This window comes from Monodelphis domestica, chromosome 1, assembly GCF_027887165.1.
Source record: "Monodelphis domestica isolate mMonDom1 chromosome 1, mMonDom1.pri, whole genome shotgun sequence".
Lineage (NCBI taxonomy): Eukaryota > Metazoa > Chordata > Mammalia > Didelphimorphia > Didelphidae > Monodelphis > Monodelphis domestica.
The window spans coordinates 142,577,201-142,590,682 of NC_077227.1; the positions used below are offsets into that span (position 1 = coordinate 142,577,201).

The 13,482-nt window shown below is 32.8% G+C and overlaps 1 protein-coding gene across 36 annotated transcripts in view; it reads left to right on the forward strand.

The window, feature by feature from the left end:
* MEF2A (myocyte enhancer factor 2A) overlaps positions 1-13,482 on the forward strand; it is a 226,294-nt gene that overhangs the window by 192,353 nt on the left and 20,459 nt on the right. For 24 of the 36 annotated variants that reach the window (XM_056807145.1, XM_007479437.3, XM_056807195.1 and 21 more), the window contains 3 exons: positions 4,919-5,106; positions 7,569-7,592; positions 11,866-11,992. In XM_056807145.1, coding sequence (XP_056663123.1) covers positions 4,919-5,106; positions 7,569-7,592; positions 11,866-11,992 — 339 coding nt within the window. The remainder of the gene's footprint in view (positions 1-4,918; positions 5,107-7,568; positions 7,593-11,865; positions 11,993-13,482) is intronic. The other 12 variants (XM_056807232.1, XM_056807230.1, XM_056807217.1 and 9 more) reach the window with 1 other exon arrangement.

The window sequence follows — 13,482 nt, forward strand, 5'->3', positions numbered from 1 at the left end:
AATGATAGCCCCTCTTAACTCCACTTTGATTGGACTACTTTAAGAGTATTGTGTTAAGCTTTGGATGGGCTCAGTTTAAAGGAGGATAACCATGAAGGTGAAGGTCCTTGAGTCTCTGTTTTATGAAGATACTTTGAAGGAGCTGGAGATAATTAGTTTGCAGAAGAGGCAGTAGACTAAAGGGGCATTTTGATAACTATATTCAGTATTAGGTATTAGGCCTATTCTGTTTGTTCCCAGAGGACAGAACCAGAAGCAAGGGTTAGAAGCTCTGGAGTCAAATATTCAACCTGATATCAGGAGAAACTTCACAGTAATTAGAGTTGTTCAAAAACACAGTGAACTCCTCTCTAGAGGCATGGGTTTCTCCCTCTTTGGAGACCTCAAGTAGAGGCTAGATGGCCATTTGTCAGGTATTGTATAGTGTAGAGTTTTTTTAGGCATGAGTTTAATTGGTGGTTGAGTTTCCCACCAAACCCTAAATGCTTTGATTCTCCAGTGACCTAGAGATGACATTCATACAACTTTATTAGCTATTACTTTATCTTAGTTATTTTTCAGTTTCTTAGCATAACACAAATATCTTTTCCCCATTGTGAGCCAAAGTATTTAAATAGCTGCATTTTCAACAGTTTTTTTCTCTACTAAAGCTAGTTTTTTAACCTCTCTAGCTGAATTATAGAATTCACAAACTATGCTTTTCATCAATTTATCCCATTGCATTTTACATTAATTCTTTTTTAGGAACTTAAATAAGGTTCCCACCATCCACTTCCTTCATTTCTATTCACGTACTGCTGAATGGAGCTAGAGAATATCTTGAAATTGTGCTGAGTGGTAACTTCAAATTTATGTTTTCTAATCTCAGCTGTGTTATCACTAAAATCAGTACATCAGTAAGCATTCATCAAGTGCCTACTCTGTGCTAGGCACTGTGCAAAAACACTAGGGTTACAAAAAGTGGCAAAAGACAGTTTCCATCCTCAAGGAACTTTGTGTTTATTGGAGAGATCACATACCACACACATATACATACATACATACATACAAACTAGTTTTATACTGGATAAATGGGAAATAATTAACAGAGGGAAAGCACTAGTATTGTGAGATGTTGGGCAAACCTTCCTGTAAAAGATAAGCTTTTAGTTGAGACTTAAAGGAAACCTAGGAAGATCAGTAGGTGAAGTCAAGGAGAGAAAGCATTTCAGACCTGAGGGACCGCTTCAGGTCATGCACCAAATAGAGAGATGAAGTTTGTTCATGGAACAGCCAGGGGGTTAGTACATAAAGGAGTGGAAGATATAAGAAGACTGGAAAAGTAGAAGGGAACTGGGTTGTGAAGGATTATGACTATAGAACAGAGAATGTTGTATTTGATCCTAGAAGCTGCAGAAAGCCACTGAAGTTTATTGAGTGGTGGAGTGACATGCTTGGATCTACATTTTAGAAAAATCACTTTGGTGATTGACTGGAGAAAAGCTGGGGAAAGACTTGAATCAAGCAGACCCTCTAGTAGCTATATTGCAGTAATTCAGGCATAAGATGATGAAGGCCTGCACTAAAGTGGTGGCAGTGTCACAAGAGAAAAGGAGGCATAGTCAGTGTATTTAAACAATATTGTGAAGGTGAAATTGAGAGTCCTAGACAACAGCTTGGATATGGGGGATGGGAGGGGATTAGTGAGAGATAGTGAGAAATGTAAGATGACTCTTGGATTGCAAGCCTGAGGGACTTAGAGAATGATGTTGTTCATCCTTTGTTTTCAGAGGACCAGTGACATCATGGGGTGTATATTGGGTGTAATGGATTTAATAGAGACAGAGTAGTAGAGAGTTGTCTGCCTCTGTCTTCTAGTCACTGGCAAGACAAAAGTCAGGATAACTGGTGATGGCCTGGGATGCACTGGATGACAAAGCTTTATGCACTCATCAGGCCTTCTTCACCTGCCTTCTATGGGCATTGAAAAAATTTCTCTCATCCACCCATTCTACCAGGGAAAGACTTTACATGCTTAGAGTTAGACATCCTCCTAGCTCATGTGTGGAATGGAGGCCTGTGGGTTGTTTATCTTCATCCTGGTTTAGCCCATCTGCTAAAATGGTTTTACCAAGATATGGCTTCTCAGAGCCATAGATGTGAGTTGAATGAAAGGTGGACACCAAAAGAGTAACCTGGAAAAGGCTTGGCAGATCCTGACATCAGAGGTGCTAATCCTTCCTGTGCATCCTTTATAGTAATAGGGAAGATAGGAGGAGGAACATGGTTAGGAGAGAAGATAATTGGGTTCAGTTTGAGATAGATTTGTTTTCAGATGTCTACTGGACATCTAATATGAGATGTCAAAAAAGCAATTAGAGACATGTGATTGAATGTTCCCAGAGAGGCTGGACCAGATAGGTAGATCTGAGAATCCTCAGCATAGAGATAGTAATTAAGTCCATGGGACTTCAATTGATGAGATCAAAATCACACTTTCTATATCATCTCTCGACAAACTCCACACAACACCTTTTAAATTATTTTTAAATTTTTGAGTTCCAAATTTTTTCCCTCCAGCTCTTTCCGTCACCCATTGAGAACACAAGCAATCATAACAAATTAAGTTGGGCAAAACATTTCCATATTAGTCATGTTACAAAAGAAAAGAAGGGAGAAAAAATGCTTCAATCCATACTCAAAGTTCGTCAATTTTCTTTCTGGAAGTGTAGATAGCATTTTTTATCCTAAATTCTTTGAAATTGGCTTGAATCATAGTCTTGATCAGAGTAGCTAAGTCTTCCACAGTTGATCATCCTTGAAGTATTGTCATTAATTGTATACAACCATGGTTCTGCTTACTGCATTTCACATTAGTTCATATAGGTCTTCCTGGTTTTTCTGAAATTATCTGACTCATCATTTCTTATAACAGAATAATATTCCATCACAGTCATATACTACAATTTATTCAGCCATTGCCCAATTTATGGACATCCCCTCAGTTTCTATTTTTTTACCATCACAAATAATTATACTATAAATATTTTTGTATATGTATGTTCTTTTCCTTTGATCTTTTTGGAGTGTAAACTTAGTGGAAATATTGCTCGGTCAAAAGATACGATCAGTTTTATATCACTTTGGGCATAATTCCAAATTGTTCTCCAGAATGGTTGAACCAGTTCACAACTCCACCAACAATGCATTATTTTACCTGTTTTTCCATATCCCCTCTAGCATTTATCATTTCCTTTTTCTGTCATGTTAGCTACTCTGATGAGAATCTTATCTATTAATTAAACACATTAAGACCTTGTTCCAAGAGTCCCTTCTTCTCCCTTCCCCTTCATTTTACATCACATAGACAGCATCACTCACCATCTCCTCTTCTCCTGTCTTAGATGAAGAGGTTCCTCTTTTTCTTGTCAAAACCAACCTCCATACATGTACCATCTTTTCCCATCTTCTCTATAAGGTTTTCCCAACTCTTATCCCAGCTCTGTCATCAGTCTCAAACTTAAGAATGCCTTGTCTAGAAAGCTAAAAGAGGATGATAATCACAGATTAACTAGTAGTAAGGGGCATTCCTGAGTTTCAAGCCCATATCCACTGTGTGTGTTGACTAGGTTTAACATTTGTAAAAGGATTATTTCACACAGACTTTGCTGAATATAAAAGCCCCCTCTAAATCCATTGCTCTTTTGACCAGACCATATTTTTTTCTACTTTTCAAGAAATTCTCACTTTATGTGTGGATTTGTACTCTATAAATTGTGTGGTCTCTTTAAACTCTAATCCTTTTGCTTCATTAAGATGATCTTTTTGATTTGGTCAGTTGGGCTAATGAGCAAAACAGAATCCTAGTTACCAGAATCATAGGAATGTTTGGAGAGTCTCTTTTTTCCCTTATATATATGATAAAAGCAAGCAATATTATCTTCAGCTAATCTTGGCATTTTTAAAAATCTTGACATATTTAGATCCATCTTTTCAATGCAAGAAAAAAGTCAAATGATAAAATGCTTCTGCCAACTGTTTCCTTGTGAACCTTTCTTCTGCAATCTTTGTAGCTAGTAGCCGGAGATTCTCATTCAAAATCCTCATTCTAATTTCTTTCAGAATTCTTGAAGTCGAATTTGCATAATGCAAATTTATGTAAAGTGAGAACTATTTGTAGTACTTACCCACCACACTATTATGAATATCAAATAAGAATACAAATGAAATTCATTGCAACCCTTAAAAACTCTATGTGAATAATAGCTATTTTCCTTATGTTGCAAGAAGAGGTGTTGTCCATTAGTAACTCCTACCTCTAAAAAGATTTTTAATTGTGGAATACCTCAGATCTGGTCAGTTAAGTGGTACAGTGGATAGAGCCAAGTCAGGAAGACTCATATTTCTCATATTTCTGAGTTCAAATTTGGCCTCAGATACTTACTAGCTGTGTGACTATGTGATGCTAGGCAAGTCACTTAACCCTGTTTGCCCTGGTTTCCTCATCTATAAAATGAGCTGGAGAGGGAAATAGTAAACTACTCCAGTATCTCTGTCCAAAAAAACCCTAAGTGGGATCACAAAGAGACAAACATTACGGAAACAGCTGAACAACAAACCTCAGGTCTAGGCTCATTTCATCCCTTTGGAAACTTTTTTAAGATCTCAAGTCCTACTATGATAAATATTATTCAATATATACTGTACTGAATTGCTGTGTGATTCAGACAGACACTAGGTGACAAGGAGAACTAATCATAAATAACTAAAAACAGATTTAAAGTTACTCAAGATATTTTTGCTCTTTTTTGATTTTTTTTAGTTCTTCTAAATGTCAAAAATACTGGTTTCTTATTTTTATGAGTGGTTTTCTCTGCCTCTTTGCTATTTTGATAATCATTTCTGTTCATTATAATAATTTGATATTTTTATTTTCTAGGGAATGGCTTTGTAAACTCAAGAGCATCTCCAAATCTGTTAGTATCTACTGGAGGAAGTAATTTAGGCAAAGTAATGCCTACAAAATCACCCCCTCCTCCTGGAAATGGAAACCTTGGAATGAATAATCGAAAACCAGACCTTCGAGTAGTTATTCCCCCTTCTAGCAAGGGTATGATGCCTCCATTGGTAAGTTTATTCTTCAACTTCATCCTTTAAAATATATATTTTATATAAATGAACCACTTGACCTGGTTCACAGCTTATTTTGGTGAATGAAGATATCCCTCCTACTTATTTAATAAAGTATCCCAGTTATGAAAATTTTTGTTTGTAAAAGTTCTATGTTTAACACATATCTATATAACTTTAGCTAATAATATTATTGAATTAAAAATGACTTGCTTCACAATGAAGAATAGATGATGAACTTATTTTGTAATAATATGTTAAATGCCAGCTGAATTTGTGAGAGATTTATATGCCAAGCCACCAGGTTGGCATCTTTATTTTGTCCTATTCAGCCAACTGAAGAATACTACTTTAAATCTGGAATGAAAAGTATCTGGCAAAGAGCAACTGGGTAGTTCAGTGGATAGAGAGCCAGGCCTAGAGACAGGAGATCTTAGGTTCAAATCTGGCCTCAGACACTTCCTAACTGTGTGTCCCTGGGCAAGTCACTTAACTCCCATTGCCTAACCCTTTTCTCTCTTCTGTCTTGGAACCAATACACAGTATTTATTCTAAGGAGGAAGGTAAGAATAAAAAAAAAAGTATTGTGGCAATTTTACTTTTCTCCCTGTCTTCTCCCTAGACAGCTATCATTGAAATTATTAGAAATGCTAAACTATACCTTCTTCTTTTCTTTTCACAATCTCCTATATTTTTCAGGACCTAAAATAAGTAAAGCCAGGAATATATTTTCATTTTTCTTTGACTTTTGCAGTAGATAAAAATAAGGTTATTAGTGACAACCTAGCAAGTTCATGTTTTTAAAAATTATACCCGGTGATTTAAAGGCTCTCTACCCCTTATTCCTTAGCATACTATCCTACTCCTAGCTAACTGAAAGCAATAGCAGCAGATTTAGAAAAGCACACCCCATTAAAGGGCCCCCTACTTTAAAATTAGTATCATAGTGCTTATACCTGAAAGGTTGGGTGGGGAAACTGAAGAAATCTTGAACCAGAGAAGTTAAATGATTTTGCTTGAGGTCACATAGGTTAGCTGCTCTAGCCCTCACCAGAGAGAAAATTTAAAAGTCAGTTAGCCCCTCTGACTCTATTCTGTGTGAAGGGAATTTGGCATGGGCAATAGTTTATTGCCTATATATATATAAATGCTAAGAAACTAGACCTAAAAGCTACTTGCTTTTTAATTTAAATATTACAAAGTGATAACAGATAACATTTATAAAAACAGTTAATAACATAGTAAGTAGAAAGGCAGAAACTACAAAATTGTTTAAAGAAAGTTTGAAATCAGATTATTTTGTGGTTTTTGAGAGATAAAGATCACATTTTTTGAGGACTGAAATTCTCTCCATATAAAATATGGTGACCACCTTCTTAGATATATATTCAGTAAGAATAATAAAATATTCATGAACTTCATAAAACAAATGTTTATAGTATTTTAGATAGATATCTCTTAATGGCAATAGAAATAAAAGTCATTTACATTTTATACAAAATCCTATTATAAAATGATATAAAGTGAAATAATTGCCCTTTTGTTAATGTGAGAATTAATGGGGGTTAATGAATAGAGAGCTGGCTTTTGAGCCAGGAAGACCTGAGTTTGAATTCTGTCTCTGATACATACTAGTTTGACCTCAGGCAAATCACTTAACCTTCAGGTCCTTCTCTAAGTATCTCTAAGAAAGAAGGATCAAACCTATTTTGATAGAGGGAATCTCCTCATCCAGGAGTTCCCTATGCTAATGATATCACAGGCCAAGATCCTGTCCCTAACTTATCTTTGTTTATGCATATGAGAAAACAAAAATAATTGTTTTAAGTCTAGACTTGTAATTTCATCCATATGGACACTCTCATTGATGCAGATCAGTAACTGATCTCTAACTTCATTTTGAAGTTTCCTGGAGAACTTAGAGGTTCAATGACTGCTAATATGCCCAATGTGAGAGCTTGGATTATCCTAATTCCAGGGCTTACCATGGAAATTTTCAAATAATAATTGTTATAAAATTGTAATTATTCAACTGAAAAAGGGAAACATTTTAGGACAGAGTAAAATAGCCCAGATAGTTGCTTCACAAAATTAGCTCAACATTTTCAGCTATATAAAAAATACTTTTTGGATGGATTAGGAAAAAGGAATAAATGTGCTCAGTTTATAAGATCTTTTAATTTAATTTTTCAATATTCTTCCACTTTAATTATGGCCATGCTTGTTTTTACACTCTAAATTTATTTACTTATATATACTTATATGCAAGTGAGAAACCTTTGCTAGAATTTTATGACAGTCTTGCCAGTCTTTGTGAATGAGCTCCACACTTTCATATAGTAAATCGTAGGTTGGGTATATAATCATATTGTTAAAACCTAAATGTTTTCTGTTAAAAAAATAGTTTAGAGCAATGGCAGTCTTAGTAACTTGTTATCCCTCTTGTTTGCTGAGTACAGTCGGAGGAGGATGAATTGGAGTTGGTGAGTGTGGGTATTTGCTTGATAAGATAAAAGGGGTTCAAAAAAATCCTTGTTTCTCTCAAATGTTTAATTGTAAACAATGTTCCCTTTAGCATATTTTTACTTATTTTTGAAGTTTTGAGAAACATATGATCTTATAAACTAAATTCTGACATTTCTACTTAAAAATATTTTAATTTTGTTTGTTAGAGGGAACATTGGAACAGAGCCTTAAAAAAACAGTAGCTGTCCATGAGTAGAAGATATTAAGATTTGCTTTAAAACACACACACACACACACACACACACACACACACACACACACACACGAGAGATACAGAATACCTTATATAGTTCCCCAAATTATTGAAATGTTTTTAGAAAGTGACTTCACTCTTGAAGTTCCTCAAATTGTAACACAAGGTCTTGTGTTGTTTCTCCTTGTTTCAAAAAGATTACATCATTTTTGATGAGGTCACCTTTTCACAGAGTTGGAATTATTTCATCCTGCATGAGAAGATCAGATCCACAAGGGGGTTCCCTGTTTACTAAAAAGGATATATGTCTTTGTAAATGAATTCTTTTATAATTCACCTCTTTATGAAAGATGTTTAATTTTAAAATGAGCTATCCTTTTTCCAAAATGAGTGGTTTTGATTGGCTTTCACTCTGGAAAAACAAATGAGACTAAAAATAACTTGCAGTTAGTAAGAAATATTATTTTTGTCTGCAAAATAAAAATACATATCTTTTAGCTGCTTCACAAAAAAACCTTAGCAGAAATTATTATTTAAGTCCAAATCATCAGTTTGTAGTTTGCTTATTAATTTAAGGGGGAAAGAGAGGTAATAGAGATTTAATTTGTCATCAACATGGACCTTTGCTGGTAAGAGGCTCAGATTGCATGAAAGCATGGTTTTAAAAAATGCACTTTGAGTTCCACTTGATAGTTTCATGCTTATGCATGCTGGCATTTTTTGTATAGTTTTTCTTTCCAAATATCTTTTTCTGCATATCAGAGCACTTTTTATCTTTAAATAAAAGATCATTCCTCAAACATCTTTGTGGTTTCCATTTCTATTCCCACTACTGTTTAAAGTTTTTCTTCTACCTATTTGGTATTAGATTATAATATATACCACCTTGGGAATTTTTTGGCTGTTTTTAATCAATCTGCTTAAATTTCATACATTATAATTTATAAATTAAAAGTTTGTATTTGATCTTATTCTAATTTATTTATAATTATTTATTTTAAATTTAATATAATTGTATTCCTTTCATTATATGGCTTCCCTATAATTATAGAAACTTACAGATAAAATTCCTTTTGTTAACTTAGAAATATGTTGCCCTCTAGTGGTTTTGAAAATTACTTATTTGTAAAGGAGTCATTATTAACTAGAAGCTTTGGTGGGTAAAGTTAATAAATAATGCATAAGAACTTTAATTTAGGGTCTAAACTTTGTTGAAGGTGAGACTATAAGGTGGGTGGAAATCCAAAGGGGTTTGATAATAACTTTATAATGAATTTTCCATATACTTCATAGTGATGAGCATCTGAGGTACTAGAATATGTAAAAAACCCAAATATAGAAAGTCATTAAATTCAAAAGAATTGATTGCATCAAAAATATTATAGAATAATTTTACAGATTCAATATACTGAGACAAAAATTAATTCATACTTATATTGCCTTATTCTCTAATATCCCAAGAACTCCATGTCTATAAAAAAAGTTGGAAAAAATTTTCAAGTACTATTATGATTTTATAGATTATAGTAACTATAAAAATACATTCCATGTAACTAAAATTTCTGTACCTGACTAAAATCATAAAATTGTGATGTCACCTTCAGAACTACCAATGGTATATCCTTACACTTTCCAGTATTTAAACTTTAGAGAGGGTTAACACAGACTTCTCACTCATTCCAATATAAAATACTAAGCACTTTCCTTGTCTAGGGTATTACAAATATAAAGGGAGAAGTGAATAATCACTCCTGCTCTCAAGGACTTTACATTCATTATTGAACAACATCTACAAGTATAAATAAAATAGAAAATAATTTGGAGAGAGAGAGAGAGAGAGAGAGAGAGAGAGAGAGAGAGAGAGAGAGAGAGAAAGTGCTACTAACAACTAGGGGTGTTAACCCTAAAAATTAACAAAGCTTTGTATATCTGAGAAATTAGAATTATAATCATTATCTATAAAAACTTGAATATTTTACAAATGATGAAATGGTTGAGAGCAGAAATATTCTCATGGGTAGACCTATTCTTCTCTAAGAAAATACAAGTAAATGCTCTGAAACTTACCCTAGTACTCTTGTGTTTTAGGGTTTAGGGATATCTATAGAAGCTTTGCACCTACACAAGAGTTCCAATTTCTTTCATTGCAGCTCTGATGGGAAAATCACAAACAGAAGAGATATTTATCCTTTTATATTTATAATCTTGAGTCAAATTCTTTGTCATAAAGAATAATAATTCATATATTGCTTCTCAAAACACTTTCATGTATAAGATATAATTTTTGTCATAGCAATTCTATTTGAGAGTCAAAACCATTGATATTATCACCATTTTATACTTGAGAAAAGAACCCCAGAGGGGTTGAATTAATTGCTCATAGTCACCGAGCCAATAATAGAAATTGGGTCTTCTATCTCTTAATCCATTGCTCTTTCCACTGTATTATAAGTCCTTCCAACATTCAACCAGCTTATACAGGAATAGTAACTATAAAGACAAAGAGCAGTACTTTATTCAGAAACCGTACCATAATTGTCTTTTATAACATTCTTTATCCTGGTATTTTCCATAGTTTCAAAGGTCCTATTTAAATACAGTATAGGATTTTCAGTAATTATTGCCTTACTACTTCCCATGCTTTCTAAAAATGGTGGTGGGAAAAATGGAATCACATTACAACTCTGAAAAGGTTGAGAGTGCTAAATGAATTATATATAATTACTTGCATTACACTAAGGTCTTAGAGGCATAAATGTCAAATGCCACACTTTATCATCTTCATATGGAAAAATGTCTGAATTTAAAAATCTATTTTTCAGATACATCTTTGCCATTGCATGGAATGTGTTCTCTAGTACGAACTCATTGTTAACAGAAAAGATAACTTAAATCACTAAAAAGAGAAATAGACCCCATAATATGTAGGTAATATAACTGAATTATAATAATAGTTCTACTTTTTAATAATTTTGATGTAATAAACATGAATATAGGCATTATTTTTATTTAAATCACTTAACTAAACATAATTTATTTCTTCTAGATAAAATTCACTGTAAAAGTCTATATATTAGGTCAGTGTCTAATTAGCATGACCAATTTATAATTAAGACAATATAATTGCCATTGAATGAAAAGTATAGAATTAAAATAAGACAGTTGAAAGGCATTTATTAAAAATCACCATTGTGGAGGGAAATGACAAAGACAACAACATTTTCTTGAGCGCTAATCTAAGATAGACTATATATCTGAAACAATTACGAAGCAAAACAAAAATTATTTAATAAGTAATTTTAAATTATAATGCAAATTAAATTAAAATTGACTTCTCTTCACGTGTAAATTATTTTTTGTAGAAAATAAGAGTATTTGCAATTTTGTGCTTATGTGAATATAGTTCCCAGATGACTTACTTTCTAGGGAGAGATCTATTTAAAATGTAAACATATGACCATTGAGGATACACTTTAATAGTTGCACTGGTATCAACTTTTTATTCTCTCAGATATCACATACATAGAAGTATTATCATTTGAAATAAGATTTCTTAAAGTTAATGTGTTATCTCCATGAAATGTATATGTTTGCATGAAGAATATTCATAAGATTCCTAAGTTAATCAATTTGGAGCTAGAAGAGACCTGAGAGCTCCTTGACTGTAATCCCCTCATTTTACAGATAGAAAAATGAGTCCAGAGAGGTTAAGAAACTTGTTTGAAATCACCAAACATTGAGTGAAAGGCATAGTTATTTTTCTCCAATCTCTTGACTCCAGATCCATTGCCCTTTCCACTATATCATGTTAATGAAAACACATTTCCCTTAAAAAATAAGCCTGATGAAACATTTGGTTATAATATTTCCTTTAATATTTCCTTAAAATTTTTCACATAATCCTTACTATATGAAATACTTTCAGCATACAAAAAGCATGAAAACTTTCATATTTTAATTGAATATTATTTTTAAATTATGGACTTTAATCATTATAATATCCACATATACATCTCTTTGTTACTAATCATTTATAGAATTCTCAAAGGATAAGCAGTTCTCAATCTACCCAACCTCTTGCTACCCCAGTGGTATCTGTGACAACTCCAAGCTTGCCGCCACAGGGACTTGTATATTCAGCCATGCCTACTGCTTACAACACTGGTAAGTCTTTGTTGATTTTTTTTTTGACTATTTTCTGTGTTGGAAATAGTTTATGGTTCTCCAATCAGTAGTCAGCACGTACTTACAATGAAAGCATGAATATTGAAATTAAGGATCAAAAGTCATATTTGATTCTTGTTATAAGTTATTTCAGATGTTATATATGATATATGCTTTATTCCTCTATCTTTTCTCAGGTAGCCCTCCACTTTATGGCACCACCATTACAGTTTTAAAATTATTCTTTGTTTTTTTTTTTATATTTACCTACTTTGGGAAAATGAATACACTATTCATAGTTGTGTGGCTCTTAGAATATGGTTGTTATAGTACAATCACAATGGGAATTTTTTTTTGCCTTTATATCCAGCAGTTTGATTAACTTCCTATCTGAAGAATAAGATAAACACCTAATCTTTTTCTCCCCCCCTCAAGAAGAAACCCATTTTTGAGTGGAACTTGTCAAACTTATTTTTATTAACTAACCTTAATCAAAATTCTACCCTTTTATGTCATCTTGGTACAGGAGTGTAGAATTATATTATAGTGTATGTGTATATATATATATATATATATATATATATATATATATATATATATATATATATATGTAACACATATGTAAATATGAAGCATACATCTATGTATATGCGTAGCATGTATGTATATATTGTATGTGTATTGTATGTGTACATGTAAAATTCATGTAAACAGTTCACATTTAATACGTTCTTAACATAAAATAAGATTATGTTAAATTTTCATCTATTTTTAAATGTATTTTGCATAAGTAAGTTTGTTGGATTGGTTTTTTTTTTGTAAAACTTATGTAATGTGTTCATTGTATTTTTTTTTAATTGGCTAAGTTTACTATTTATAAATTGCAATAGTAATGGAATTTTCTGTATTGATAAGAGTAGTATTTTAGGGTTTTAATGTTTTGCATGAAATTTGTGCTTGTATTTCAATTTTGATGTTATTTGCTTATTTTGCTTTTGCATATGTTTGATCTGTATTTTGAACTTTGTAATTGTTTATTGTATTATTTCCCTTTACCTTTTCTTGATAAAATCCCTAGAGTACGGTAGTATTAGACAGGATAAGATAGATGAATGTAAGTTGTTTGTTATTTTGGGTAAGAATTTTAGTTTAAGGGAAATATAAGTTTGTTAGTGCACAAATACCAAAATATTGTTTACAACATTATTTTGGCTTTGTGCAAAGGAGGGAACTGTTGTAGGGAAATCATAGGGAAAGCAGGAAGTACTAAAGTAGAGGCCAAGAGAGAATTCCAGAACCCTAGAGAAACTATCTTTGGAGAGTCAGTTGGTGGGATTTACTCTGGAGTAGGATACTGTGAATGTGACCTTTCTTTCAAACAAGTTTCACCTTCTGGGAGGTGGCTGAGATTGGTTTTAAACTCCAGAGGTGGACTGTGTGAGTTAAATCATTACTCCCCTTCTTACTGGATCTGTATCTGTTCCTATGTG